Raw genomic sequence first — 27269 nt, forward strand, 5'->3', positions numbered from 1 at the left:
ATGAGTACCTTTAGGATTTTTACAGGTCATTTTTGTTTCAAGACTACTCCTCACGGTTTAGGGCCCCTAAAATGCCAGGGCAGTATAGGAACCCCACTAATGACCCCATTTTACAAAGTAGACACCCCAAGGTATTCCGTTAGGAGTATGGTGAGTTCATAGAAGATTTTATTTTTTGCCACAAGTTAGCGGAAATTGATTTGAATTGTTTTTCTTCACAAAGTGTCATATTCCGCTAACTTGTGACAAAAAAAAAATCTTCTATGAACTCACCATACTCCTAACGGAATACCTTTGGGTGTCTCCTTTCTAGAATGGGGTCATTTGTGGGGTTCCTATACTGCCCTGGCATTTTAGGGGCCCTAAACCGTGAGGAGTAGTCTTGAAACCAAATGTCGCAAAATGACCTGTGAAATCCTAAAGGTACTCATTGGACTTTGGGCCCCTTAGCGCACTTAGGGTGTAAAAAAGCGCCGTACTCAGGAGAAGTAGTATAATGTGTTTTGTGGTGTATTTTTACACATACCCATGCTGGGTGGTAGAAATATCTCTGTACATGACAATTGTTTGATTTTTTTTTACACACAATTGTCCATTTACAGAGAGATTTCTCCCACCCAGCATGGGTATGTGTAAAAATACACCCCAAAACACATTATACTACTTCTCCTGAGTACGGCGATACCGCATGTGTGACACTTTTTTTGCAGCCTAGGTGCACTAAGGGGCCCAACGTCCTATCCACAGGTCATTTTGAGGCATTTGTTTTCTAGACTACTCCTCACGGTTTAGGGCCCCTAAAATGCCAGGGCAGTATAGGAACCCCACAAGTGACCCCATTTTAGAAAGAAGACACCCCAAGGTATTCCGTTAGGTGTATGGCGAGGTCATAGAAGATTTTATTTTTAGTCACAAGTTAGTGAAAAATGACACTTTGTGAAAAAAACCCAATAAAAATCAATTTCCGCTAACTTTTGACAAAAAATAAAATCTTCTATGAACTCGTCATACACCTAACAGAATACCTTGGGGTGTCTTTTTTCTAAAATGGGGTCACTTGTGGGGTTCCTATACCGCCCTGGCATTTTACGGGCCCAAAACCGTGAGTAGTCTGGAAACCAAATGTCTCAAAATGACTGTTCAGGGGTATAAGCATCTGCAAATTTTGATGACAGGTGGTCTATGAGGGGCCGAATTTTGTGGAACCGGTCATAAGCAGGGTGGCCTTTTAGATGACCGGTTGTATTGGGCCTGATCTGATGGATAGGAGTGCTAGGGGGGTGACAGGAGGTGATTGATGGGTGTCTCAGGGGGTGATTAGAGGGGAAAATAGATGCACTCAATGCACTGGGGAGGTGATCGGAAGGGGGTCTGAGGGGGAGCTGAGGGTTTGGCCGAGTGATCAGGAGCCCACACGGGGCAAATTAGGGCCTGATCTGATGGGTAGGTGTGCTAGGGGGTGACAGGAGGTGATTGATGGGTGTCTCAAGGTGTGATTAGTGGGGGGAATAGATGCAAGTAATGCAATGGCGAGGTGATCAGGGCTGGGGTCTGAGGGTGTGGGCGGGTGATTGGGTGCCCTAGGGGCAGATGGGGGTCTAATCTGATGGGTAGCAGTGACAGGGGGTGATTGATGGGTAATTAGTGGGTGTTTAGAGGAGAGAACAGATGCAATGCACTTGGGAGGTGATCTGACTGCGGGTCTGCAGGCGATCGGATGGTGTGGGTGGGTGATCAGATTGCCCGCAAGGGGCAGGTTAGGGACTGATTGATGGGTGGCAGTGACAGGGGGTGATTGATGGGTGGCAGTGACAGGGGCTGATTGATGGGTGGCAGTGACAGGGGGTGATTGATGGGTGATAGGTGATTGGCAGGTGATTGACAGGTGATCAGTGGGTTATTACAGGGAAGAACAGATGTAATTAATGCACTGGTGAATTGATAAGGGGGGGTCAGAGGGCAATCTGAGCGTGTTGGCGGGTGATTGGGTGCCCGCAAGGGGCAGATTAGGGTCTGATCTGATAGGTAAAAGTGACAGGTGGTGAAAGGGGGTGATTGATGGGTAATTAGTGGGTGTTTAGAGGAGAGAATAGATGTAAACAATGGATTTGGGAGGTGATCTGATGTCGGATCTGCGGACGATCTATTGGTGTGGGTGGGTGATCAGATTGCCCGCAAGGGGCAGGTTAGGGGCTGATTGATGGGTGGCAGTGACAGGGTGTGATTGATGGGTGATAGGTGATTGGCAGGTGATTGACAGGTGATCAGTGGGTTATTACAGGAAAGAACAGATGTAATTAATGCACTGGCGAATTGATAAGGGGGGGGGGGGGGTCTGAGGGCAATCTGAGCGTGTGGGCGGGTGATTGGGTGCCCGCAAGGGGCAGATTAGGGTCTGATCTGATAGGTAAAAGTGACAGGTGGTGAAAGGGGGTGATTGATGGGTAATTAGTGGGTGTTTAGAGGAGAGAATAGATGTAAACAATGGATTTGGGAGGTGATCTGATGTCGGATCTGCGGGCGATCTATTGGTGTGGGTGGGTGATCAGATTGCCCGCAAGGGGCAGGTTAGGGGCTGATTGTTGGGTGGCAGTGACAGGGGGTGATTGATGGGTGATTGATGGATGATTGATGGGTGATTGACAGGTGATTGACAGGTTATCAGGGGGGATAGATGCATACAGTACACAGGGGGGGGTCTGGGGGGGGGGGTCCTGGGGAGAATCTGAGGGGTGGGGGGGTGATCAGGAGGGGGCGGGGGGGGGATAAAAAAAAAATAGCGTTGACAGATAGTGACAGGGAGTGATTGATGGGTTATTAGGGGGGTGATTGGGTGCAAACAGGGGTCTGGGGGGTGGGCAGGGGGGGGTCTGAGGGGTGCTGTGGGCGATCTGGGGCGGGGGGGGGCAGATCAGTGTGTTTGGGTGCAGACTAGGGTGGCTGCAGCCTGCCCTGGTGGTCCCTCGGACACTGGGACCACCAGGGCAGGAGGCAGCCTGTATAATACACTTTGTATACATTACAAAGTGTATTATACACTTTGTAGCGGCGATCGCGGGGTTAACATCCCGCCGGCGCTTCCGTATGGCCGGCGGGATGTTACGGCGGGTGGGCGGAGCCAGTTGCCGGGGGAAGCGCGCGTCATCAATGACGCGATCGCTCCCCCGGCGTAGCAAAAGGACGCACCGCCTTAAGGCGTATTGCGGTCCTTAGGGGATCCACTTTGCCGCCGCCCATGGGCTGTGGGCGGTCGGCAAGTGGTTAAAGAGAACTTGTACTAAAAAAAAGCCCTCTGGGGGATACTTACCTCGGCAGGGGGGCCTCAGGGTCCCAATGAGGCGTCCCTGTCCTCTGTAGCTTTGGGTAATCCAGCGCTGGCTCCCCCGAACCCCCGACAAGTTTGACAAGAGTGTGCAGGCTGTATTTACCTGTCGTGATCCTGCGCAGGCCCGATCAAATCCGCTTTACTGCATGAGCGCAAGTCCTGTGCGCAGTAGAGTGGATACAATCGGGTTCGGCTATTTCCGCCTTACCCAAATGAAGAGCCGCTATTGCGCCTGTGCAGGATTGCGGAGAGGTAAACATAGCCCAAGCCTGCGCACTCTTGTCAAGCTTGTCGGGTGATTTTGGAGGAGCCAGCGCTGGATTCCACCAAGCTACAGAGGATGGAGAAGCCTCATTGGGACCCTTAGGCTTCCCCCTCCCGAGGTAAGTATCCCCCAGAGGGCTCTCTTTTTTTTTTTTAGTACAGGTTCTCTTTAAGAACATGGCACAGCATTTGGGGTGTTGCCTATAGAATGAAAAGATGGGGCCTGGCAGATCATGGGATGTGGTCTGATGCACTACATGTTAAAACAGAGTGAGGGGCATCTATTTATTCTTATGGCTCCGGTGACTAGTTACTGTATAGAGGAAGGAACCCTCTAAAGAGTTAGACAGGAGCCTGCAGTTTTGAAGCCTTATGAAAGGCATTTGGGCAGTGTGTAAAACATAATAAATGGATTGCTGTAGGAAAGCACATTGTACCCTATGCAACCATGTATAATAAAGCCTAACTTTAAGTCCCCTTTAAATCAGGCTGTAACACGCTAGAACCTTTTTATTCCCACTGTAAAATTGATGTAAAGTTTACCTATCTGGAGATATAAATCCCACTGTTTGCTGGGCTTGAAGTGCTGATCAGTGTGCAACAGCCACAGATCCGATAAATAAGATAATCTACTCATCTGGGACTTCTAACGATTGCATACTGACCTTTGTTGGCCGAGCGGCGGGCTGTCCTCCGAAAACGCTCTTGACCCTTTGTGTTTTAAAAGCATCAAGCAGTATAGCGGTTCAGCATGGAGGCACGTTTAGCACTTTAGTGCCGCGTCAATATAACCAGTAATAACTTTTTATTTTTTTACTCTGAGAGATCGATCTCAGTTTGAGGTTATTTGTTCCTAACAAATTACACTTCTTATCTGTAGTAAAATTATATAAACATCTGTTTCCTTTCAGATGAATATTTAAGGAAAGATTAGCAAAATAAACCCTACCGGATGAGTTTGAATAAATGTAGTGCAACCAAAATCAAATGACCCAATATTTTGGCAGTTTATGTTATTTCATAGCACATGTGATTTTATGCAGCCAGAAGAACACCTTCAATGAAAGTACCTGCCTGAGATAAATCTATGATTACAGTAAATATGAGATTACTGTATAGTGGAACCAAAGCTTACAGCATAAAAAGCGAGAGGAATAAAGTGATAGCAAAGTATGTGAACATGTAGAGCACTCATTAAAGATGGCAGGTAGACCCGAGCTCAGCATCTAAAGAGTTTTTGTTGAATAAAGTCAAAACAATAAGGACACACGATTGATTGTACAGCCTAAACTAAGCCCCTGTACACACTTTTAGTTAAAGTGTACCCAAAGCTGTAAATGAAAAAAAAAGAGAGATGCCTGAAGAGGAACTGAAGTGAAAATAACATGATGAATAATTTAATCAGTTAACGTCTGGGGTCTGGTTCAAAGTAGGCTCTACAGCCTAGGTTCTCAACGTGTGGTATGCGTACCCCAGGGGGTACTTCTGATGGTTCCAGGGGTACTTGGGCTTGATATAATTAACAGAGAATAACACATTTAGAGTTTTAGAAAATTATAAATCTTATTTAAACACCAAATTAGTGTTTTAGCTAATTAAATGCAATAGCAAATGCTTAGAAATTGTTCAGAACCAATTATAATGTACTACGATTAAATATATATTTGTCAAGGGGTACTTGTGATAATGTTTACTATGCTAGGGGGTACTTGTTGAGTACAGGGTTTTAAAAGGGATACATACCAATAAAATGTTGAAACCCTGCTCTACAGACTCCTTGGTCCCAGCCGTTGACACCCCGGAGTCTGGAGCCACTGGTGTACACAGAGTCACTTTCTTGGCAGATACCTGGAAGCTAATTAATCCCCCCTACCTCGCTAAGAAAAAACAATTGCCTTATACTGTACCATGGTAGAGGCATTAGACCATGACTATGATGGGGATTAGATTGTGAGCTCCTCTGGCAGAGTTGTTGACAAGACTGGTATGGACTCTGTAAAGTGCTGCAAAGATGTCAGTGCTTTATAAAAACACACATGCTCAATAACAATAACTAACTTACAATAACTTGTATGTCTAATAAAGTCAAAACTGAAAAATTCCTAATTTTTTATGTTCTTCCCTAGAAATACCTGCGGAATTTCTTTTCGGTGATGCTGACCTCTCCCACCTCTCCGCTGCACATCGATAAAGTCAGCCTGACTCTGTCCAAGCATACAATCTGCGAGTTCTCTCCATTCTTCAAGAAAGGGGTTTTCGACTACAGCAGCCACGGGACTGGATAAGGACTCCTACAAGGAGGAAGAAAAAAGTGCCTTTTTATGTACAGTCCGTGAATTCAATGAAGTCAATTCACGGTGGAGACTTTAAAAATTCAATGGGCTGACTGCACTGCACATTTCATTTCTGAAGAGGTCAAAGTTACGTGGACACATATCTCTGCACAAATTGTCCACTCTCGCACTAGACTCGTGATGTGCAGCGTGCAGTCGCCCCCTGAACTGAACAGAATGCTGATGTCATCCCATCGGTTCATTCGGTATGCTGGGTGTGGGCTGCTTTGCAAAGGATCATGGGAAAACCAGTTCATCTACAGCCATATTGCCTACCACTGTGTCACTGATGAGGCCAAATGCATTTGTAGAATCTTCATGTGTATGTCTCTTACTCTAGCTGCTTCTTACATGATATAAGTGAACTAGTGAAAGTACATTCTCAACCTATAACTCCCAAGAGTTTCTAACTATTGAGTAGAGGATGTCTACCTCCAACTTGGTGTATCTGTATGTGAAAAACAGGTCAAAGTATAACTAAAGTCAGCTATGAAAAAGTAGTCAAGTTTGTAGCTCAATCTCTGAAAAGGATGTCTAAAATGTCAAGTTCTAAAACCTTTTGTTTAAGTTTTGGATGTATTGGAGAATGCTTAGAGCTTTCAGGAGTTTATTACTGTTCTGCCGTTATTGGAAGGATTTTACTCAACTTATTCGTGAGCTGGTCACTGGCATAGGAAGCAGCAGCATTCTCCCCAGTCAGAACCTAGACATCAGTCATAATTTGTTGGAGGTTCTAACCAGAGAAAGCAAATTACCGTAAATACAAATAATTCCAGGTTGCATGTAAATTGAGCCAATCAAGTGCACTTCCTGTTCTTTGCAAGCCAATCCCTAGAAAAGGAGGAAGTATAGTTCTCCCTGGTGAGAACTCAAACACAGCTAATAATCTGGTGGCATTTCTAATCCATCACCATCCCATCCAAAACTGATTATAATTCCAGTATATGTATTATATATTATAAACGCATTGTAACATTATGTAAAAAAAAAAAAATGCATTGTTTTACAGATATGGTTCACACAGTTATTGAACAGTTTGGAAATTTCCATCTTTGTGATGGAGGCACATTATAACAGGTATACGGAGAGACAATGGATGGTAAATCAATGACCACAACATCTTAGTACTTAAAGGGAACCCAAGGTGAGAGTGATATGGAGGCTGCCATATTTATTTCCTTTTAAACAACACCAGTTGTCTGATAGTCTTCTTGATCCTGTGCCTCTAATACCATTTAGCCATAGACCCTGAACAAGCATATGCATATCAAGTACTCTAACGCAGCTGACTGGATTAGCCATATGCTTGATCCAGGGTTTTGACTCAGACACTACATATGCCAAAAGATCAATAAGACTGCCGGGCAACTGGCATTGTTTACAAGGAAAAAAAATGACAGCCTCCATATCACTCTGACTGTGGGATCTTTATAAGCACCCTGGTGGCATGATTATTTCTGGATTTTAGGATCTACAAAGTGGTGCAATTTTTTTGCACACTTTCAGACCCTAAAATCCGGAAATAATCATATTGCACAGAGATCTGCAGCAGCCTAGCATTTATTTACTCACCTACCTGTGATCCAGCGCAGCAATTCTCCATCAGTCCTCCGGGTGGCACTGTAACACTGTATTGAGATTGCCATCTGTCGTCATGACAACAAACCGAGGATAGGAAGTAGAAGGTAGGGGGTTACCGCTCTGAGCTGCAGTTTTCTGTCTTGAGAGTGACTTGGGGTTAGTGCCAGGGAGGTTAAAACAGAAATCATTCAGGGCTGAGTTATAACTGCAATCAATAGCCTTCCAACCTTTTTATGGACAGTATTACCTAATGGTAAAATGCTATTTGGGCTGCTTTCTCTAACCTTAGTCTTGCTTTAGGCCTAAGCTCTATCATGTTAAAAAGAATTGACATTGCTGGGAACGTACAAAGGAGTATAACTTGATTATTTTGCTGCATACTAAAGTTTCTGTATGAAGGAAAGAGTGGCCAGGCTACTTCTTAATGACCATCCTCTCACATTCTAAGCTCTGTAATATTTGCTGCCAGCTGTGTTTGACACATCATATACATCAGTGAGATCCTTAGAGGTTTTCAGACTGAAGATTCCTGCTAAGAGCCAGCACCATCCAAGTATCCGCTGTTACCTCTGCTAAGTTTGGCAACCCTCTCCTGTGCGTTCAGCAAGCCCTGTGATCCTGGGCACACTCTCTCAGTGAGGCATCAGCCTTATGGACTTCCAGCTATTCCTGATCCCAGCTCCATCCCACCTCAAGCACCTTGGCAGCCATTAATGAGTTGTTTGTGGAAATGGAGGTTGTAGCAGGCGCTGTGCTCTGCCCGCTCATGGGAGAGATAGTTAGTTAGGACTTATGACAAGCTGTCAAGTTTGCTTTAATGACAGTATATGTTAGAAGAGTTGTCAAGTAACCAATCAGACTGCTGTTTTCCCTCTCTATACAAGTATTGGATACTCTTCATAGCAACTCTGTCATGAATCAAAGAAACTAGGAGAATTCTGTGAGGAAAGTTGTGTGTACGTCACTCCTCAGCTCGATAGTTTTAGGGATTTTCTTTGAGGGCTTGCACACACCTGCAGTTTTTGCATTCTGAAGCAATCGTTTGAGATTGTTTTGGGGTGACCATTTGGTGTGTGCACAGGTGTCCATCAGCATCGGCAAAATGCTTTGCAGGGCCACTATTGTTGTTTCCTGCTACCTTTTACCTTCCCGCTCCATAAACCAGAATAGGCTTCTTAACAGAGAACCGGGCAGTGTACGTTGGTGAGCATTAATCACAAAAAAAAATTACAAATAAGCATTTTTGGTACAAAGTTACAGGTGTGTAAAGAACTGCACATACTACGCCAAATTGCTGCATCGGGACTATGTATGTCTTGAGGCCAGGCTGCTTCTACCATGTCCCACTCTGATGACATCACCATGTTTGCATGCAGCAGATCCTTTTCAAGGTGAAAGGCAAACTTTTATAAAGTGAAAATACAGTAAAGGAACTATAGCTAACTTCCTTCTTCAACTTCAGGAGTCACATGACCCCAACCTTCAGTCGGACAGTCTAGGTCCTCCTGGCCGCTTTGGTCTTCCCTCCCAAAACAAAAATTCTGAGCTACCAGTGCGAAAACTTTCCAACAACTACCACTGTCACACTATATACATGTGCCACTTGCTGATTGACTAGGATGGGTAAGTTACTGGCTGTACTAACCATGAGCAGTGAATGGGAGGGGTGAATTGCCCAAATGCCACACCTTCCTAGGAAAGACAGTCCATGCCACTTTCATGTGTGGTGCCCCAGCATGATTGCTAAAATCTCTAATAACAGATTCAAGGTCTCGGAAGCGAACAAGGTAATTTGGGCACCTCCCTGTGCTTTGTACTTGAAGCACCACATACACAACAATGTTGATTGCAGCTATAGTGGCGCCTAAAGTATAATTTCGACAACGGAAGGATGCCAGAATACAATAAAATAGTGGCAGAGGAACAGCGCAGATGGCGGTAAAGCTAGAAAAAGCCGCAGCGCGGGTAAGTAATAATTTGCACATCGGCACTAGTTTTAGGTTAGGTTGGGGGGGAGGAGATGGTAGGTTAGCATTAGGAGAAGGTAAGGGGAGGTGGAGGTTAGTATTAAGCTCAACACACACCATACAATCTTGGTTGTACAGATTTACCAAATCTATGTAGTATAAGGGCCAACAGATTGAAAATACCTTGAATGATTGATTGGATAAGCTCTTATACTACATGAAAGTGGTAAGATTGTACAACCTGGATTGTATGGTGTGTGTTGAGCCTTAGGAGTAGCTAGTCAGTAGATTAGGAGTAGGTAGAGGAAGGATAGGTGAAGCGATAGTAGAATATCGGTAAGATTGCAGATCTTCTACTATCAGCATTAGCCAGCAAAGTCGTTTGATTAAAATACATTTTGTGTAACTTGCTTAAAGCAGGTGTTTCTCTGTCACATACACCTCGGCCTGTATGTTGCGTAGGGTGGCTGTCAGTTTTTAGGGTAAACTAAAGTGCTGCATTCAGTCGTTTTCTATGCAAACAGTGTGATCTTGCCAAGTTGCTGGCACAGTTTATGCAGGAATTTAAAGTGCTACAGATAATAATACCTTATACCATTCCATAACAGATAAATCAATATCAATTAAAATTAATATAAATGTTATAGCAAATTTAATGTAAACTAACTATAGTTAACATAACTAAATTATGTAAAATGACATTCTATTTTCTCTATCCTCTTGTTTTTGCTTATTTTGTTGTTTGCCTTTTCAGTTATGAAACATGTCAGTTCTGTACAAGTTTTTTTTGTCTTTTTTTTTTGCTTTTTTTTTGTTATATTTTGTGGCGATATATTCCAATCTGCAGCCAGCTGGGTATCTCCTGAACAGAGGAACCATTGAACTTTTAGACTAGGTTCCCAGTGGGACGCTGCGTTGTGTACCTTGGTCAACAGGAACCCAACGCAACGCAACAAAAAAGTTGCACCACACATTACCACTGCGTTACGTCGCATACAGTAGGTACAGTGAAGCATATAGACAATAAAAAGTAAGATTCCTTATACCTGTTAACGTGTGCATTTAGAGTTAATGCCTGCATGTAGTGCATTACCATATCTCAACATATAACACTGTAATGCTATTGGCACACTGTAAAGGTCGCATATACTTATCATTGCAGTGCGATAAGCAGCGTTATAAGACTCTATAACATACAACCATAATGTCCCTCTGTGAACCTAGCCTTAATGCATGAAGATTGCCTAGAAACTTTTCCTGTCCTGCAGTTGTAATTAGTTCTACAGAGCAAGAATCCTTGATGTTAATTTCTTTACCTACATTAACTGACTGATTGGGTGCAAGCTTGGCACCCCCATCCCATAGTGTCTGTGGCCACACACCATACATTTTTTATTATTCTTATTTTAATTTCAAGTTTTACAATACATTTTTCTGATTGATTGTAACATTTGGAAAATCTGACCAATTTACCACACACGTGCTCAATTTTTACCCAATTATAAAAAAAATTATTGAAAGCTCTAGAAAAAAAATTATTGGGTCTATACATTAAGAAATTGACAATATTCCCTACACCATTCAATATTCATAAACATCAGAAAAATACAACACTCCCGATCGGAAAAAAAATAGATATCTGATCAGATTTTTTGAGCCATTAAAAACAAGCTTTCAGTTTTTCTGTACAATCAATTGTTTCTAAAGGTGGCGTGGGCCACCTTTAGAAACACTGTGGAAGAACTACGTATATACTCGGTTATAAGTCGACTTTGTGTATAAGTCTACCCAAATACTGGACCCTCTTAATTGGACATTTTTTGATGACTCAAGTATAAATTAACTCAGGAAAGTGTGCAATTAAGCACCTAACATATTTTTCGCCTTATAAGACACACCAAAAATGCCCCTTTTCTATGCATTCTCGCGTTGCGATCACGTAAACACGTATGCAAATGCAAAAACAGGTATGCATATGGAAATTTCTTTGCAATCGATTCAAAAATTGTAGGGACTTCTTTTCCCCACTTTTGGGGGCGAAAAAGTGTGTCTTATAAGGCGAAAAATACAGTAAGTCCCCAAATGCAGCCATAGTACCCTGTGGCCCCCAAGTGCCGCCATTAACTCAGCCAGTAACAGCAAAACAGTGCATCATGTCTAAAAAGGGGGAAGGGGTTGCACAAGTGCGAGTCAAACAAACATGAGGTCTGCTCAACCGGCATTCTTAAAAAATGTACAGTATTATATATAGTATTCAAAAAAGCTATTAAAGTGCCAAAAGTGCAGGGTAATTGCAGAGACACAGGCAATAACAAGGTGCGTAAAACTCTGAACACAGCTCTAGAATATAAAAAGTGCACCTTTAGACTAAAGCGTCCATTGTATTTTCCCTGCACTTTTGATAGTGGCACTTTGAATATGTAATAAAACTTTATGAACACTACAGCTGTACTTTAACTATACTATGTGAGCAGACCTCTATACAGCAGCACATGGAGGTACCTGCTAGGCTGCTCTGTCTGCACTGATGCCGCCAGACCCTTTGGGCACCAGCAACGCTGACAGGAAGACACACTAATGGGAGATGGTACTGTGGGAAGGGGCGAGATTTAGTATTGCAAATTGTCTCAGTAGAACCTGAATTTTACAGGACTAAAAGTCAGAAATGTAGGTCTGACCCATGTACAAGTCGCCCCCTATGATTTACTTAAACAATACTCTTTGAGCAGACCTCTCTATACAGAAGCACATTGAGGTACCTGCTAGGCTGCTCTATCTGCACTGACACTGTCAGAACCTTTGGGCACCAGCAACGCTGACAGGAAGACACACTAATGGGAGATGGGAAGGGGCAGGGTTTAATAGTGCAAATTGTCACAACAGAACCTGCATATTACAGGACGAAAAGTCAAAAATGTAGGCCTGACCCGTGTATAAGTCTTGTATAAGTCGCCCCCTATGATTTACTGCAACAAGTTAGACTTACAGTCGAGTATATACGGTATGGTTAACAAGATACAAGAATGTTTGCCATTATTCACCATTAATAATACCAATGCACATATAGCTATACTAAAGGCACTGAACCCCCCCCCCCCCCCCCCCCCCAATTAGCAAAAGTGAAGTTTCATTCTAAAAGTATAAAAACGGGCAGAATATAACTTGTGTACATTGATGACACTGACAGTCTGGGAATGGTGATAGGACAGGCTCTGCAGGAGTCAGGAGATTTCCAGACAGATTTATTTCAAAGCCTGGTAGGACAATCTATATGCTGTCTGCAAGATGTGTATAAATCGTTATATTGTAAATCACCTTGTAATGTAGAATTATGGAATCTCACCTCATTGCATTGAATGGGCATGTCTGCATTAAGATGAACCTGTATTCATGAAAGTGCCTTCTTACAAAATACGTCATGTCTTGTTTCAGATCTTCCAGCTGCAAGTTTCAAGCAAGCAATCAGAATGCTGAGTCTGATTCATGCAGGTGTATAGAAATATACAGTACAGTTTCCTGGTACAGTGCTTTACAATGACAAGACCTATTAGGGAAGGTATGACCTGTCATTAATTCCAAAGGTACATTTGTATGCCTTCCACTAATATAGCTGACTCTAGCCCCAACACTATTAGAGACAAAAGAAAAATCATCACAGTTGAGCACCACACTGCATGCCCCTGGTGCTTTTTTTCTGTGGATAGTGGGGTGTGCCAAATTCTACCCCTTGGTAGGGATCCATCTCCACCACAATGTCTAGGACTACAACTCTGATTCATCAGTTCAAGCTCCCCTTAGACTTTCCCTAGAAGGCGCTTTAGTGTAGATGAATGGGAGTTAGGGCCAATGCACACCAAAAAGTGCTAGTGTAAAAGCAAACGCTTAGGGATTTTTGGCAATACTAGCCATGTGCCTAGCGATTTTTTTTTTAAGCATGCCTAGCGATTTTTAGAGAGTTTTGGTGTAGCGTTTTTATATTTTGTTACAGTAGAGCTGTAACTGAACAGCTTCTGTAACAAAAACGCTTGGAAAATCGCTCTGGTCTAGCCTTTTTCAGAGCGAGTTTTCACTTTTCTATGATGCAGGACCCACATTTGCATTTGGGAAAAAGCACATCACGCTGGTTTGATCTACCCCATACAAATACATTAGCCAAGTGCTTTTTGAAGCACAATAGTTTTAAAACGCGTTCAGAAGCGCTCATGGTGTGCACCAGCCCATAAGAGTGGCAGAAATAGAAATCTGTGCCGTGGGGCCGGTTATAGGTTGGGATATTTTCAGGAGCCAGTTAGAATTGGGACTTGCCGTTCAGTTACGAATCATCTAAAGAGATGCTGATTAATTAATCAGCATTAGTGGTAGCATGATCTGTTTGTAGGGGAGCAGTTTGCGGTTAACAAGGGTGAACATTACTTGAACTTTGCATTCGCCCCGTACTTTAACATGGGGGGGGGGGGTTTGAGCATGAACTTTCGCTTTTGTTCATCTATGAACAGTTTGTCTTCTTTAATCAGCATTGTAGCATTCTGATTAGCCCCTGCAAATGTTGGTCATCTCTAAACAGTGCTGTTTGTGTGTAGCAGAAATCATGGAGAAGCATGTGATCACATGATAGATTTGCTGGTCATGGACATGTGTCACTTCTGTTTCCTGAGCGGTCTAAAGCAGGAAGTTATCACAACAAATCAGAGCCCAATTAATCTGATCACATGCTTCTTCATAAGTCCTGCTGCACACGTGTCTCGATCCCTAAACAGCCGTTACAGTCCAGGTGTAAACTCTAAGGCAGGGGTGTCAAGCTCAAATACAAAGTGGACCAAAATTGTACACCAGTGACCTAGTAACTGGCCAATCTTGATGTCTATTGGTCACCATCCTCCCTTATAAAGTTCCCAGGTGGCACCCTCCCTCCCCTATACAGTTCCCTGGTGTTTGCTTTCTAACCCCCCACCCCCATGGCTTCCCTGGTGATCTAGGGCTTCACCTCCAATATAGCTTCCCTAGTGGTCTTAGTGGCTCTGAGGGCCAGATTTAGCCCGTGGGACAGAGTTTTACATGGTTGCTCTGAGAGTAGAAAAAATGGTAAACATCTAAACGGTTCCTATAGCAACATACACAGAATATATATTTAATACATTTTTTGCTTTGTGTGTCGAGGTATTTCCAAATTGGCTACCCTACCTAAATTTGCTTCCCATTGCTTAAAGTAAAGCATCTAATTAAAATATTTTGCTGTCCCTGATATGAAGGTGTAGATACTAGAAATAGTTGGTGAAATACTAACAATTTCAGCTTGCTTTCAAATCTGTTGCAACTTGTATGCAGTTTGGAATTGGGCCAATTAAAAGCATTTTGTTCCAATTTTGATTGGCCCAGTTGTGAGCTGCATGTAATGTGCATGAAATTTGCATGCAAGTCCAATTTAGTATTATCTCTTTGACTGTCTCCAGGCCACCATTGTATCCTACAACAAGATGAAGGGTGGCGCCATGGCGCTGAGCAAGAAAGCGATCACGGAAGTGCATGCAAATTGCTGGAGCTGGTCCCGTGATATGGCTAAGATAGGAATGCCAATGAGATGCAAACAATTCTAAGTTGATGTAGGATTATGCACATTGTTACAAGCTCCACCTTGGCTGGATTTGATTGGTCCATTTAGAAACTACAATCAAAGTAATCCTGCATCAACTCGGATTTATTTGCATCTCTGTCCCTAGGCCCAGAGTATTAATTAATGTGTTGGTTTTTGTTTAAGTATTATGAGCAACTGGACAGGATGGAGTACCATGGAAAAGATTCACAATTGGCCAGTAAGGATGGCAATGTTTAGGAGAACTCAAGGAGAAGCATGTGATCCGTTTAATCAGCTGATATATTTGTAAGGCTCTGATTTGCTGGTCATGATCATGTGGTAAACCAGGAAGTCATCAAAGCAAATCAGAGCCTTACAAATCTATCAGCTGATCAAACTGATCACATGCTTCTCCATGAGTTCTCCTAAGCAGGTCCATCCCTATTGGCCAGACACAATTGGCCACAGTGCAGCATTAATCTGTGGACAGGATAAATTCTAAACACTGCCTGATAAAGCAAATCTAACAGCTCAAAAGGATGAAAAAGAGCTAGAGTAGAAAAAAAAAAGTGCATCTAGGACCAAATTGCTGGCAGACATTCACAACGCAAGACAATACATTGCCAGTTTAATAAAGATGAAATACTCTTTTAAATGTAATCATTCTTGATTTAGGCACAATTGCAATTCACTGTACAGCATTTAAAAGCACAGATCGTTTTTTTTCCAAGGCAATATCATGTCGGCACATCGACATGACAATAACTTAATAACTTACACCCAGTAGCGCTTCAATTTAATAATCATTCAAGGACTTCCAGAAATGCTTCTCTGTGTTTTATACGTCCTCTGAATTGTTCAAGCACACATCGTGCTTTGTACTTTTGCAGCTTTTGTATAGGTTTTATATACGTGTGGTGTAAGACCTTTCTCGATTATGCTTTAGTTATGTTACCTCAAATGTTAACACATAATGCACTGATTTTATGTACATTGATATTTGCAAGCCTCATGATGTTAATTGCAGCGCAATTACGATTTGGAATGCATGTATATTGTTTATTGCCGTGAGGCCATCTTGGAACATGCGATGGCCTTTGTAAGACTTCCCAATAATGTACTGTATATAAATGATGACACTATTATCACGGTATGCTTCAATTTATATGTGAAAATTAACCATTTGTATGAATGATTTGACAATCTGTTTTCACTAATATATATTATTGATCTCTTGATGTGTTGAGTCTTCGATTATTCTATATAAATTGCCTTTTATCAGGACCTCTATGTGCTAATAGCGGGGAAATGGTGCACAACTTCAGGATTTCTAAGTACGATGTTATGAATAATTATAAGAAAACAACAAAATGGCGCTCAACATCCTTTCCACAAATAATAGTCCTTAATATATTCACTCTTCCCAAAGTTCTGCGGACTTTGCTTGATCCTCATATAATAAAAGCATAAATGCTCACCAGAGTTGGTGGCCGATCAGTTACAATCAGCTTAATACGCTTGTGGCCCAGCCAGTATATGCCGAATTCCTCACTGTCCTTCAATTTTCTCCACACATGTAATAAAGGATAAAGTGCAAACACAAAGCGTAATATTGCTTAGAAACTGCATGCAGGTTTCTGCACCAGTGTATTGCCCATCAGCACTCAAAAAACACCCGGTGTGTCCTCCACCACAACAATAATACAAGCCTCTCACCGGATGTAATGCGCTGACCGAAAGGGACCAGCATAAACAGCATGTAGCATCATCCAGATCTTTTCCGCAGTTTAACGTATTTGGCCTAAGACTCGGAGAGATCTCAACATAGTGTAATACCGTTTTTATTCTAAAAAGTTTAAAAGTAGTGCACTTACAAACATCAGGAAACAATGCGCATTAGAATCAACATGTAGCGTCTTCCGTGCTCCGTAGGCCACGCCCCCACGATGTTATGAATATTCTACATAGTGCCCACATGTCCTCTGGCATTGTACAGCTGAAGATTTTAAAACTTAATTCAGGCAAACTGGGCACAAAAATGAAACATAGCTGTATAAATCTATGTTAAAAAGAATATATATATGTGTGTGTATGTGTATATATATGTATATATATATATATATATATTGGTGTGAACATCTATTTGCCCCCTTCCTGATTTCTTATTCTTTTGCATGTTTGTCACACTTAAATGTTTCTGCTCATCAAAAACCGTTAACTATTAGTCAAAGATAACATAATTAAACACACAATGCAGTTTTAAATGATGGTTTTTATTATTTAGTGAGAAAAAAAACCTCCAAATCTACATGGCCCTGTGTGAAAAAGTGATTGCCCCCCTTGTTAAAAAAAATAACTTAACTGTGAATTATCACACCTGAGTTCAATTTCTGTAGTCACCCCCAGGCCTGATTACTGCCACACCTGTTTCAATCAAGAAATCACTTAAATAGGAGCTATCTGACACAGAGAAGTAGACCAAAAGCACCTCAAAAGCTAGACATCATGCCAAGATCCAAAGAAATTCAGGAACAAATGAACAAAAGTACTGTAATTGAGATCTATCAGTCTGGTAAAGGTTATAAAGCCATTTCTAAAGCTTTGGAACTCCAGCGAACCACAGTGAGAGACATTATGTACAAATGGCAAAAACATGGAACAGTGATGAAACCGACCAAAATTTGGCCGACCAAAATTACCCCAAGAGCGCAGAGAAAACTCATCCGAGAGGCCACAAAAGACCCCGGGACTACATCTAAAGATCTGCAGACCTCACTTGCCTCAATTAAGGTCAGTGTTCACGACTCCACCATAAGAAAGAGACTGGGCAAAAACGGACTGCATAGCAGATATCCAAGGCGCAAACCACTTTTAAGCAAAAAGAACATTAAGGCTCGTCTCAATTTTGCTAAAAAACATCTGAATGATTGCCAAGACTTTTGTGAAAATACCTTGTGGACCGACGAGACAAAAGTTGAACTTTTTGGAAGGTGCGTGTCCCGTTACATCTGGCGTAGAAGTAACACAGCATTTCAGCAAAAGAACATCATACCAACAGTAAAATATGGTGGTGGCAGTGTGATGGTCTGGGGTTGTTTTGCTGCTTCAGGACCTGGAAGGCTTGCTGTGATAGATGGAACCATTAATTCTACTGTCTACCAAAAAATCCTGAAGGAGAATGTCCGGCCATCTGTTCGTCAACTCAAGCTGAAGCGATCTTGGGTGCTGCAGCAGGACAATGACCCAAAACACACCAGCAAATCCACCTCTGAATGGCTGAAGAAAAACAAAGACTTTGGAGTGGCCTAGTCAAAGTCCTGACCTGTATCCTATTGAGATGTTGTGGCATGACCTTAAAAAGGCGGTTCATGCTAGAAAACCCTCAAATAATGCAATAATTCTGCAAAGATGAGTGGGCCAAAATTCCTCCAGATCGCTGTAAAAGACTTGTTGCAAGTTGTCGCAAACGCTTTATTGCAGTTATTGCTGCTAGTGGTGGCCCAACCAGTTATTAGGTTCAGGGGGCAATTTCTTTTTCACACAGGGCCATGTAGGTTTTGAGTTTTTTTTCTCACTAAATAATAAAAACCATCATTTAAAACTGCATTTTGTGTTCAATTATGTTATCTTTGACTAATAGTTAACGGTTTTTGATGAGCAGAAACATTTAAGTGTGACAAACATGCAAAAGAATAAGAAATCAGGAAGGGGGCAAATAGTTTTTCACACCACTGTATATATATAAAACTGCTCATAATCATTTATACCCCCGGCAAATCTTGAAAGTTATTTATTCAACCAGCAAGTAATTTTTTGAGAAATGACACAGGTGTCTCCCAAAAGATAGGACGATGTACAAGAGGCATTATTGTTGGAAAAAGACATTTGAGCAAAAAGTGTCCAGTCCAAAATTATTCATACCCTTCTCAATAATTAATAGAAAAGCCTTTATTGGCTATTACAGTAATCAAACTCTTCCTATAATTGCAGACCAGCTTTTTGTATGTCTCCACAGGTATTTTTAACCATTCATTTTTAGCAATGAGCTCTACAGCTTTCAGGTTGGAGGGCCTTCTTGCCATCACCCTGATGAGTTTTAGCTCCCTCCACAGATTCTCAATTGGTTTCAAGTCAGGACTCTGGTTGGGCCACTCCAAAACGTTAATGTAGTTGTCTGCTAACCATTTCTTCATCACTTTTGCGGTGTGCTTTGGGTCATTCTCATGCTGAAATGTCCACTGGTGCCCAATGCCAAGTTTCTCTGCAGACTGCCTGATATTGTAATTGAGAATCCTCATGTATTGCTCTTTTCCATTGTGCCGTTTACTGTGGTTAGGTTCCATGGTCCATTAGCTGAAAAACACCCCTAAAGCAAAAGGTTCCCACCACCATGTTTGACAGTGGGGATAGTGTTCTTTGGGTTGAAGGCTTCTCCTTTTTTACGCCAAATGAAGGAAACATCATTGTGACCAAGCAATTCAATTTTTGTTTCATGTGACCATAACACATAAGACCAGAAGTAGTCTTCTTTGTCCAGATGAGCATTTGCAAAGGCCAAGCGACCTTTTGTGTGCTTTATCTGGAGAAGTGGCTTCGTCCTTGGTCTGCATCCGTGGAGCCCAGCGGTGTGCAGTGTCCGTTGGATTGTCTGCCTTGAAACATTGCCACCAGCAGAGCCCAGGTGCACCAGGCTGGCCTTGGTGGTAGTCCTTGGATTCTTTTTCACCTCTCTCACTATCCTCCTGGCCAGCACAAGTGTCACTTTTGGCTTCCGTCCTCTGGGATTTTCCACACTGCAGAACATCTTGTATTTTTCAATAATACTTTGCACTGTAGCCACTGGAACTGGAAAACATTTAGAAATGGCCTTGTAGCCTTTTCCTGATTTGTGAGCAGCCACAGTGCACAGCAGCAGGTCCTCTCTGAGCTCCTTTGTCTTAGCCATGACTGTCCACAAACCAACTGCAGAAAACTGCTGTTTTTCACCTGTTAAGTTGATTAAAACATCTGTTCCCAATTAATCAGGGTAATTTGGATGCTTTACAACAGCTTAGACTATTTGGAATGGTATAACATTTTGGATTTTCCCACAGACTGTGACAGTTTGTGAAGGATATGAATACTTTTGGACTGGACACTTTTTGCTTAAATGTAAATAAAGGCTGAGAATTTTTTTCCCCCCACAATAATGCCTCTTGTACATCGTATCATTATATTTTGGGAGACACCTATGTCCTTTCCCGTCAAAAAATTACTTGCTGGTTTAATAAAAGTAGCGTTAAGGACTTACGAGGTGAAATGTTTAAAAAAAGTTCAGTACCTGTGTCTATTCTCTAACCATGGAGGACGCCATGCGTGCCCTCCTTTTACTTCCGCCGGGTCCCCGGCTGCATGCCTGACCCACGGTCGGCTCTCGACCCCACCGTTCGGGTCAGGCTCTCATTCTACAAGTAAAATGGCCGCCAGAGCTTGTCGCGGCTGCGCAGTCTGCATAGACGCAAGTGCGGCTGCGCAGCTCTAGGGCCCCCCCCCCCCCCCCCCGATCTACACACAGGAGACAGCCTGTAGCAAGGAAGCGGCGGGAGGAGCCCTAGAGTTGCGCAGCCGCACTCGCGTCTATGCGTCCTCCATGGATTTGGAATGGCGTCCTCCATGGATACAAAATAGACACAGGTACTGAGCTTTTCTTTAAACATTTCACCTCGTAAGTCTTTTAAGTCAAAATTTGCAAGGGATATGAATTAGGCAGCACTGTATCGACACACAGTTAACCACAGTTAGGCCCAGTGCACCCCAAAACCGCTAGCAGATCCACAAAACGCTAGTGGTTTTTGGTGCGGATTGCAGAGATTTGGCCCAGTGCACACCGAGCGGATTTGGATGCGATCCGCTGGCCGCATCCGCCTGTAAATCTGCTTGGTTATTGTATTTCAATTGGGTTTGTGCACACCGGCGGTTTGAGGTTTTTAGCAAACCGCAAACAAGCAGCAGGATTTAGCGGTTTGCTAAAAACCTCAAACCGCCGGTGTGCACCAGTCCATTGAAATACAATAGCTAAGCGGATTTACAGGCGGATGCGGCCGGCGGATCGCATCCAAATCCGCTCGGTGTGCACTGGGCCTTTCTCAGTTACTCAGTTTGTGAGCTTTGGGGTCCTTTGCATCAAAAATGGTGAGAATGGATGCAGCGGCTGACAAAGCTGTTTCAGACCAGTTAGTCAAAAACAGCTAACGGGAGTGACAGTGCTAGAATGGGGGTCCATGAAAGGGAAAGCTCTTTAGGACCCAGAGCCTTCCCTCTCCCTAGGTAAGTGTCTGAATTTTTTTTTTCAAAACCACTACAGTTTTACTTTAATACCAATTGTCACAGGAGCCCTCAGTGGCTGACCGCACTTAGCCTTCTAAACGGTGCCAGCGCACAGATCGTGCGAACTCTGGTCGCAGTCAATGCGCAGGAACCGTTAAGAATTAGCCGCAGACAACTCAGAAGGGAGCCTGTGAGACACGGGTGATTACAACGTCACCTACTGGTTCAGAGTAAACTGCCACCACCGCGGTTACTATGGGACCGTGGGGCCCACTAACTGACTGACTAATCCTGCGAATAAAACGGTTAAACACACGATATTCTGTCTAGCCAACAACAAACAAACAGTAGCGTATCTTCAGAGACCCGGGATCATTTCTGTGTGTGCTGATAAGCAGGGTAGCGGAAAGTGAATGACTTGGAGAAAGTCGTTTATTCACGCAATATAAATAATTAATATATACAGACAATTATGAAAATCAACAATTATGAAAACAGCAATAGCCAGTATGAAAAATAAAAGAAGGGAGAAAATTACTTAGTTCCTGGAAAGATGTCCTTATTGTGGGAAGAATCATAAAGTCCTTGGTTTCAAAGTCCAGAGTTCAGACCAGGTGGATACCAGCATATCCTCAAGCTGGCATCTGATGAGTGCAAGATGGTTCAGTGTGGAGGACTCTGAGTTTTGGCTCCTCTCCCATTCTTATGCCCCTGATTCAGTAGGAGGAAGTGAGGGCGGGCCCACACACCCCCTTAGAACATGAGATGAGTCCTGCCCTTGTCCTGGAGACCAGAAATCATGCCTTAACCATATATGGGCTCTATCTCACAGAACCGTACAGGTCAGGGCAGATTTACTAATATTTTCAGATCTGCCTCGATGTACCCAGCAGTCTGATACCAAACATGAGGGGTGGGACCCCTGTGGTACCATTAGGGCACTGTTGGACTGCCTAACGGGCAGTCTTTACCTCAGAAGGTTCTGAAATGTTCTCAGACCCAACGCCAGGCAGGGCCCTACCTGCTCTGTTAGTTTGGAGGGTCTGCCAGCCTGGCAACACAGAAAATATGATACATATAGCCATTTATGGAATATGAGAGACCCCTGGGATTTATACCAGGTCATTCCCAGGCAAAGGTTCTTTGAAGTTGGCAGCAGCAAGCCACATGTCGGCTCCCTGCTGGGAAAAGGAGTCGGAGTGTCTGAGTTCCCTCACTCTAAATTTGGTTCTGTCATGGTGTTTGTCACCTTATACCTGATGGATGGGCCATCAGCACAGCTTGAAGCCAGGGACTCTCTGGGCCCAGGCTCATTAGCATATCAAAAGAGCCATCCTGCAGTTAAGGTGATGCTATTCCTCTGCTAAGAAGGGACTGCAGACCTCCTACACAATAAATCCAGATTCTATCGATTTGAAGCGCAATCGACGCAGAGAATCGAGTGCGATCGCTTTTCTTCACGGGCGGTTCCAGGACGCGCCTGCGTCCCCGCAATCGTCCGTGACAGCCCCCCCCCCCTTGTCCGTGGCTTAGCCACCCATCCGCAAGATGTGTGGCGGCGCCGCTAACCTGGCTGACGGGCCTCGAGTTGCCGGTACGGCGGGAAAACCCATTGGAGCCTGTGGCTCGGTTCCCCTGGACCGGTCGCGGTCTGCTACCCTCAGGGTTGACCCAACATGGACCGTTCTGGACAGGGCGTTTGCGCCACTGCAGTCGGACGTGGTGTCTGCCGGGACTGCGGACAACGGGCAGTGGGTTGGTTAGGTCAACAGCCAGCCCACGCAGGGTTCCCCTGCTGAGTGGCTGTGGACCTAAGGGAACCCCGCGGGAATCCCTGGACCTTCCCAGCTCCTGACAGACGGCACATGCCCTGCAGTAGTTGGCTACATCCCTGTTCATCCGGGGCCAATAAAACTGTTTCCGAATACCGGCGAGTGTCTTGCGGACACCCGAGTGCCCGGTCAGAGGATTACCATGTGCGGATTTCAGCACATGTCCCCTAAACGCACTCGGGACCACAAGCCACTTGGTATCCGCGTGGGATCTACCTGTAGGGGGCTGTACAGACTCACTGTACAGTCTCCCACCTTCCCAGTACACCTTGAAAGCGGCCCCGTCTGCGAGGGGCTCAGCGGCTTGCTGCCTGAGCACCTCCAGGCTTGGGTCACTTTGTAGTGCGGCTGAGAATATGGCGCTGTCAGTTTCAGCCAACTGGCTCATGTCACACGAGGCCAGCGGCTGAAAGGTCTCATCCCTGTGGTCAGAGGAGGGGGAGGAGGCCGGAACCCCCTCCACCTGTCCTGAGCTCGGGTTCTGAGCAGTGCAGCTGCGCGGTACTGCTAGCACCGGTACACTGTCAGAATGGCACAGACGGACATTACTCAAATCATCATTGCATGCAGTAATGACATTGACAGGTATAGACATTTTTTCATTACAGACAGGTTGTACAGTAAACTCAGGTACAGTTACAGCATCATCACAACAGACAGTCTGTACATCAAACTCAGGTGCCTTTGAAGCAGGCACTATTGAACCTGGTACCCTTGAACTGGGCACATTCAACCCACCTCCCCCTGGTGCTCCCCCAAGTGTATAAAGTACCTGGTGGTGGGTGGAGAGTCCGTCTCCTTCCGTGAGCGACAAGGCGGTCGTGGCAGGTTCATAGTAGGACACAAGCTTGCCCAAATCAGTCCCCAGCAACACAGGGACTGGGAGATCCTTCATAACCCCAACAACCCTTTCGTGGACCCCTCCCACTCCCCAATCCAGCTTCACTCTTGCGTGGGCTATGTGGAAAAGGGTGCCCTCTACTCCAGTAAGGGCAAGGGATCGGCTGGAGCTGATGCTCTCCTTTGGCACAAGATGTGAGTGAACTAACGTGATGTCAGCTCCGGTGTCTCGAAATCCGGTGACAACTTTGCCGTTCACTCTAACAAGTTGCTGCTGGTCGGTTCGGTCGCGGATTTCCTTTCCGCGTGCAAACAGGACAAAATCTGACGATCCAGGCTGTGGTTCGCTGGCGGGTTGCCTCTGCTGTGGGTGAGGTACAGGTGATGCAGATGATCCAGGTGCTGGTGGTGTCTGTCTCCGCTCCGGACAGTCGAATTTCATGTGTCCGGGCTGGCGGCAGTAGTGACAGGTGACCTCTCCAGGCGCTGCAGGCCTGGGTGCAGCAGCTGCGCTGGGTGGCCTCTGTGGCGGACGGCTCACAGGGGCAGGAGGGTCTGCCGAGGTATTGGGCTGACCTCCTCTCCAGCTGGATGGGACAGTTCTGCGTGTATCAGCCACCCGGGTAGTTGCAAAAGTCTCAGCAAGGTCTGCAGCGACAGTTGCTGAAGTCGGCTTGCGTTCTAACACAAATTGTCGTACATCAGCAGGGCAAATGTTCAGAAATTGCTCGAGGACTATCAAGTCCTCCAGGACGCCATAAGACCCTTTGGTGAGGCCTAGAGTCCACTGGCGGAGTGTGGTGAGCAAGCTGCTGACCACATCTCGGTACGAATCAGAAGACTTTTTCTGCCAGGCCCTGAACTTTTTGCGATAGGCTTCTGGCGTCAGCTGGTACTTAGTAATGATAGCGTCTTTTATAGCAGCATAATCATTATCCTTCTCCGCAGGCAATTCTGCGAAGGCATCAAGCGCTTTGTAGCGCAGCAAAGGTGTCAGATGTCTGGCCCACTGGTCTTGGGACAGACGATACTGACGGCATGCTTTTTCAAAAGACCGCAAAAACAAGTCAATGTCTGTGTCTTTTTCAATATTAGCAAATTTAAACTTTGCACTTACGGGTGGTGCAGCTCCTTCAGCAGGGAGACTGGGCGGTGAACTCCGGCTGGCCTGTTGCACTTTTGCCATGTTTAGCTCATGCTGTCGTTGGCGCTCCCGTTCTCGCTCAGCGGCATCCCTCTCCGCGTGGCGTTCTGCAGCAGCGGCCTCCCTCTCTGCGTGGCGTTCTGCAGCAGCAGCAGCATTGCGTTCCGCAGATTGGCGCTCCTCACGCATGTACTGCAGGTACTTGTCCAGGTCAGTGTCCATCAGCTTTTGTAATGCCTGCTGCATTAGCGGATCAGTACAAACGGACAGTCCAGTACTGGCCGGTTCCAGGCGAGTACTTTCAGAAATTCTGGGATTGGGGTCCACACTGACAGTCTCTGGCGTAACTGTTGCAACAGGGCCCGCAGGATGCTCAACCTCTGTACGCCTAAGATCTTCAGCCTCTGGTTCCCCTTGATTGTCAGATGGGCTGGTATCCACCTCAGCGGACACTCCCGGCTCCCGCAGTTGCTGGGTATCCCATCTGGACAAGTCGGCTATCAGGTCCCGTTTTGTCTTGCGGAGGATGCCAATGCCCCTCTCTTCGCAAAGATTTTCCAGGTCTGCTAGGCACATGTTCTGGTAGTTCCCGGACATTTCCATGCCAAATAAAATAAAACTTTTGGGGAGGGGTACTGGCTACACAGTCTCTCTGTATATATAAAAAATATATTGCCTTCCAGCTACACCAACGAATTAGTTCGTTTCTCGATAGCGCTAGCGCTATCGCAGATACTTGCAGCACAACACAGGTCCCAACCGCTGCCTAACACTGTCACAGGAGCCCTCAGTGGCTGACCGCACTTAGCCTTCTAAACGGTGCCAGCGCACAGATCGTGCGAACTCTGGTCGCAGTCAATGCGCAGGAACCGTTAAGAATTAGCCGCAGACAACTCAGAAGGGAGCCTGTGAGACACGGGTGATTACAACGTCACCTACTGGTTCAGAGTAAACTGCCACCACCGCGGTTACTATGGGACCGTGGGGCCCACTAACTGACTGACTAATCCTGCGAATAAAACGGTTAAACACACGATATTCTGTCTAGCCAACAACAAACAAACAGTAGCGTATCTTCAGAGACCCGGGATCATTTCTGTGTGTGCTGATAAGCAGGGTAGCGGAAAGTGAATGACTTGGAGAAAGTCGTTTATTCACGCAATATAAATAATTAATATATACAGACAATTATGAAAATCAACAATTATGAAAACAGCAATAGCCAGTATGAAAAATAAAAGAAGGGAGAAAATTACTTAGTTCCTGGAAAGATGTCCTTATTGTGGGAAGAATCATAAAGTCCTTGGTTTCAAAGTCCAGAGTTCAGACCAGGTGGATACCAGCATATCCTCAAGCTGGCATCTGATGAGTGCAAGATGGTTCAGTGTGGAGGACTCTGAGTTTTGGCTCCTCTCCCATTCTTATGCCCCTGATTCAGTAGGAGGAAGTGAGGGCGGGCCCACACACCCCCTTAGAACATGAGATGAGTCCTGCCCTTGTCCTGGAGACCAGAAATCATGCCTTAACCATATATGGGCTCTATCTCACAGAACCGTACAGGTCAGGGCAGATTTACTAATATTTTCAGATCTGCCTCGATGTACCCAGCAGTCTGATACCAAACATGAGGGGTGGGACCCCTGTGGTACCATTAGGGCACTGTTGGACTGCCTAACGGGCAGTCTTTACCTCAGAAGGTTCTGAAATGTTCTCAGACCCAACGCCAGGCAGGGCCCTACCTGCTCTGTTAGTTTGGAGGGTCTGCCAGCCTGGCAACACAGAAAATATGATACATATAGCCATTTATGGAATATGAGAGACCCCTGGGATTTATACCAGGTCATTCCCAGGCAAAGGTTCTTTGAAGTTGGCAGCAGCAAGCCACATGTCGGCTCCCTGCTGGGAAAAGGAGTCGGAGTGTCTGAGTTCCCTCACTCTAAATTTGGTTCTGTCATGGTGTTTGTCACCTTATACCTGATGGATGGGCCATCAGCACAGCTTGAAGCCAGGGACTCTCTGGGCCCAGGCTCATTAGCATATCAAAAGAGCCATCCTGCAGTTAAGGTGATGCTATTCCTCTGCTAAGAAGGGACTGCAGACCTCCT

At 44.7% G+C, this 27269-nt stretch overlaps 1 protein-coding gene across 2 annotated transcripts in view; it reads left to right on the top strand.

Annotated features, from left to right (window-relative positions):
- The window catches only part of KIF16B (kinesin family member 16B), a 635015-nt gene extending 618735 nt beyond the window's left edge, over positions 1-16280 (top strand). The window contains exons 26-27 of one of the 2 annotated variants that reach the window (XR_011019462.1): positions 5716-6244; positions 12903-16280. Coding sequence is in view for 1 of the 2 variants with exons in the window: in XM_068232451.1 (XP_068088552.1) it covers positions 5716-5874 (159 nt within the window). In the remaining variant the exon portion in view is untranslated. Of the gene's footprint in view, positions 1-5715; positions 7311-12902 lie in introns of those variants that run through there. The other variant, XM_068232451.1, reaches the window with a different exon arrangement.
- Positions 16281-27269: the final 10989 nt, after the last annotated feature.

Source organism: Hyperolius riggenbachi, chromosome 4 (genome assembly GCF_040937935.1).
Source record: "Hyperolius riggenbachi isolate aHypRig1 chromosome 4, aHypRig1.pri, whole genome shotgun sequence".
Classification (NCBI taxonomy): domain Eukaryota; kingdom Metazoa; phylum Chordata; class Amphibia; order Anura; family Hyperoliidae; genus Hyperolius; species Hyperolius riggenbachi.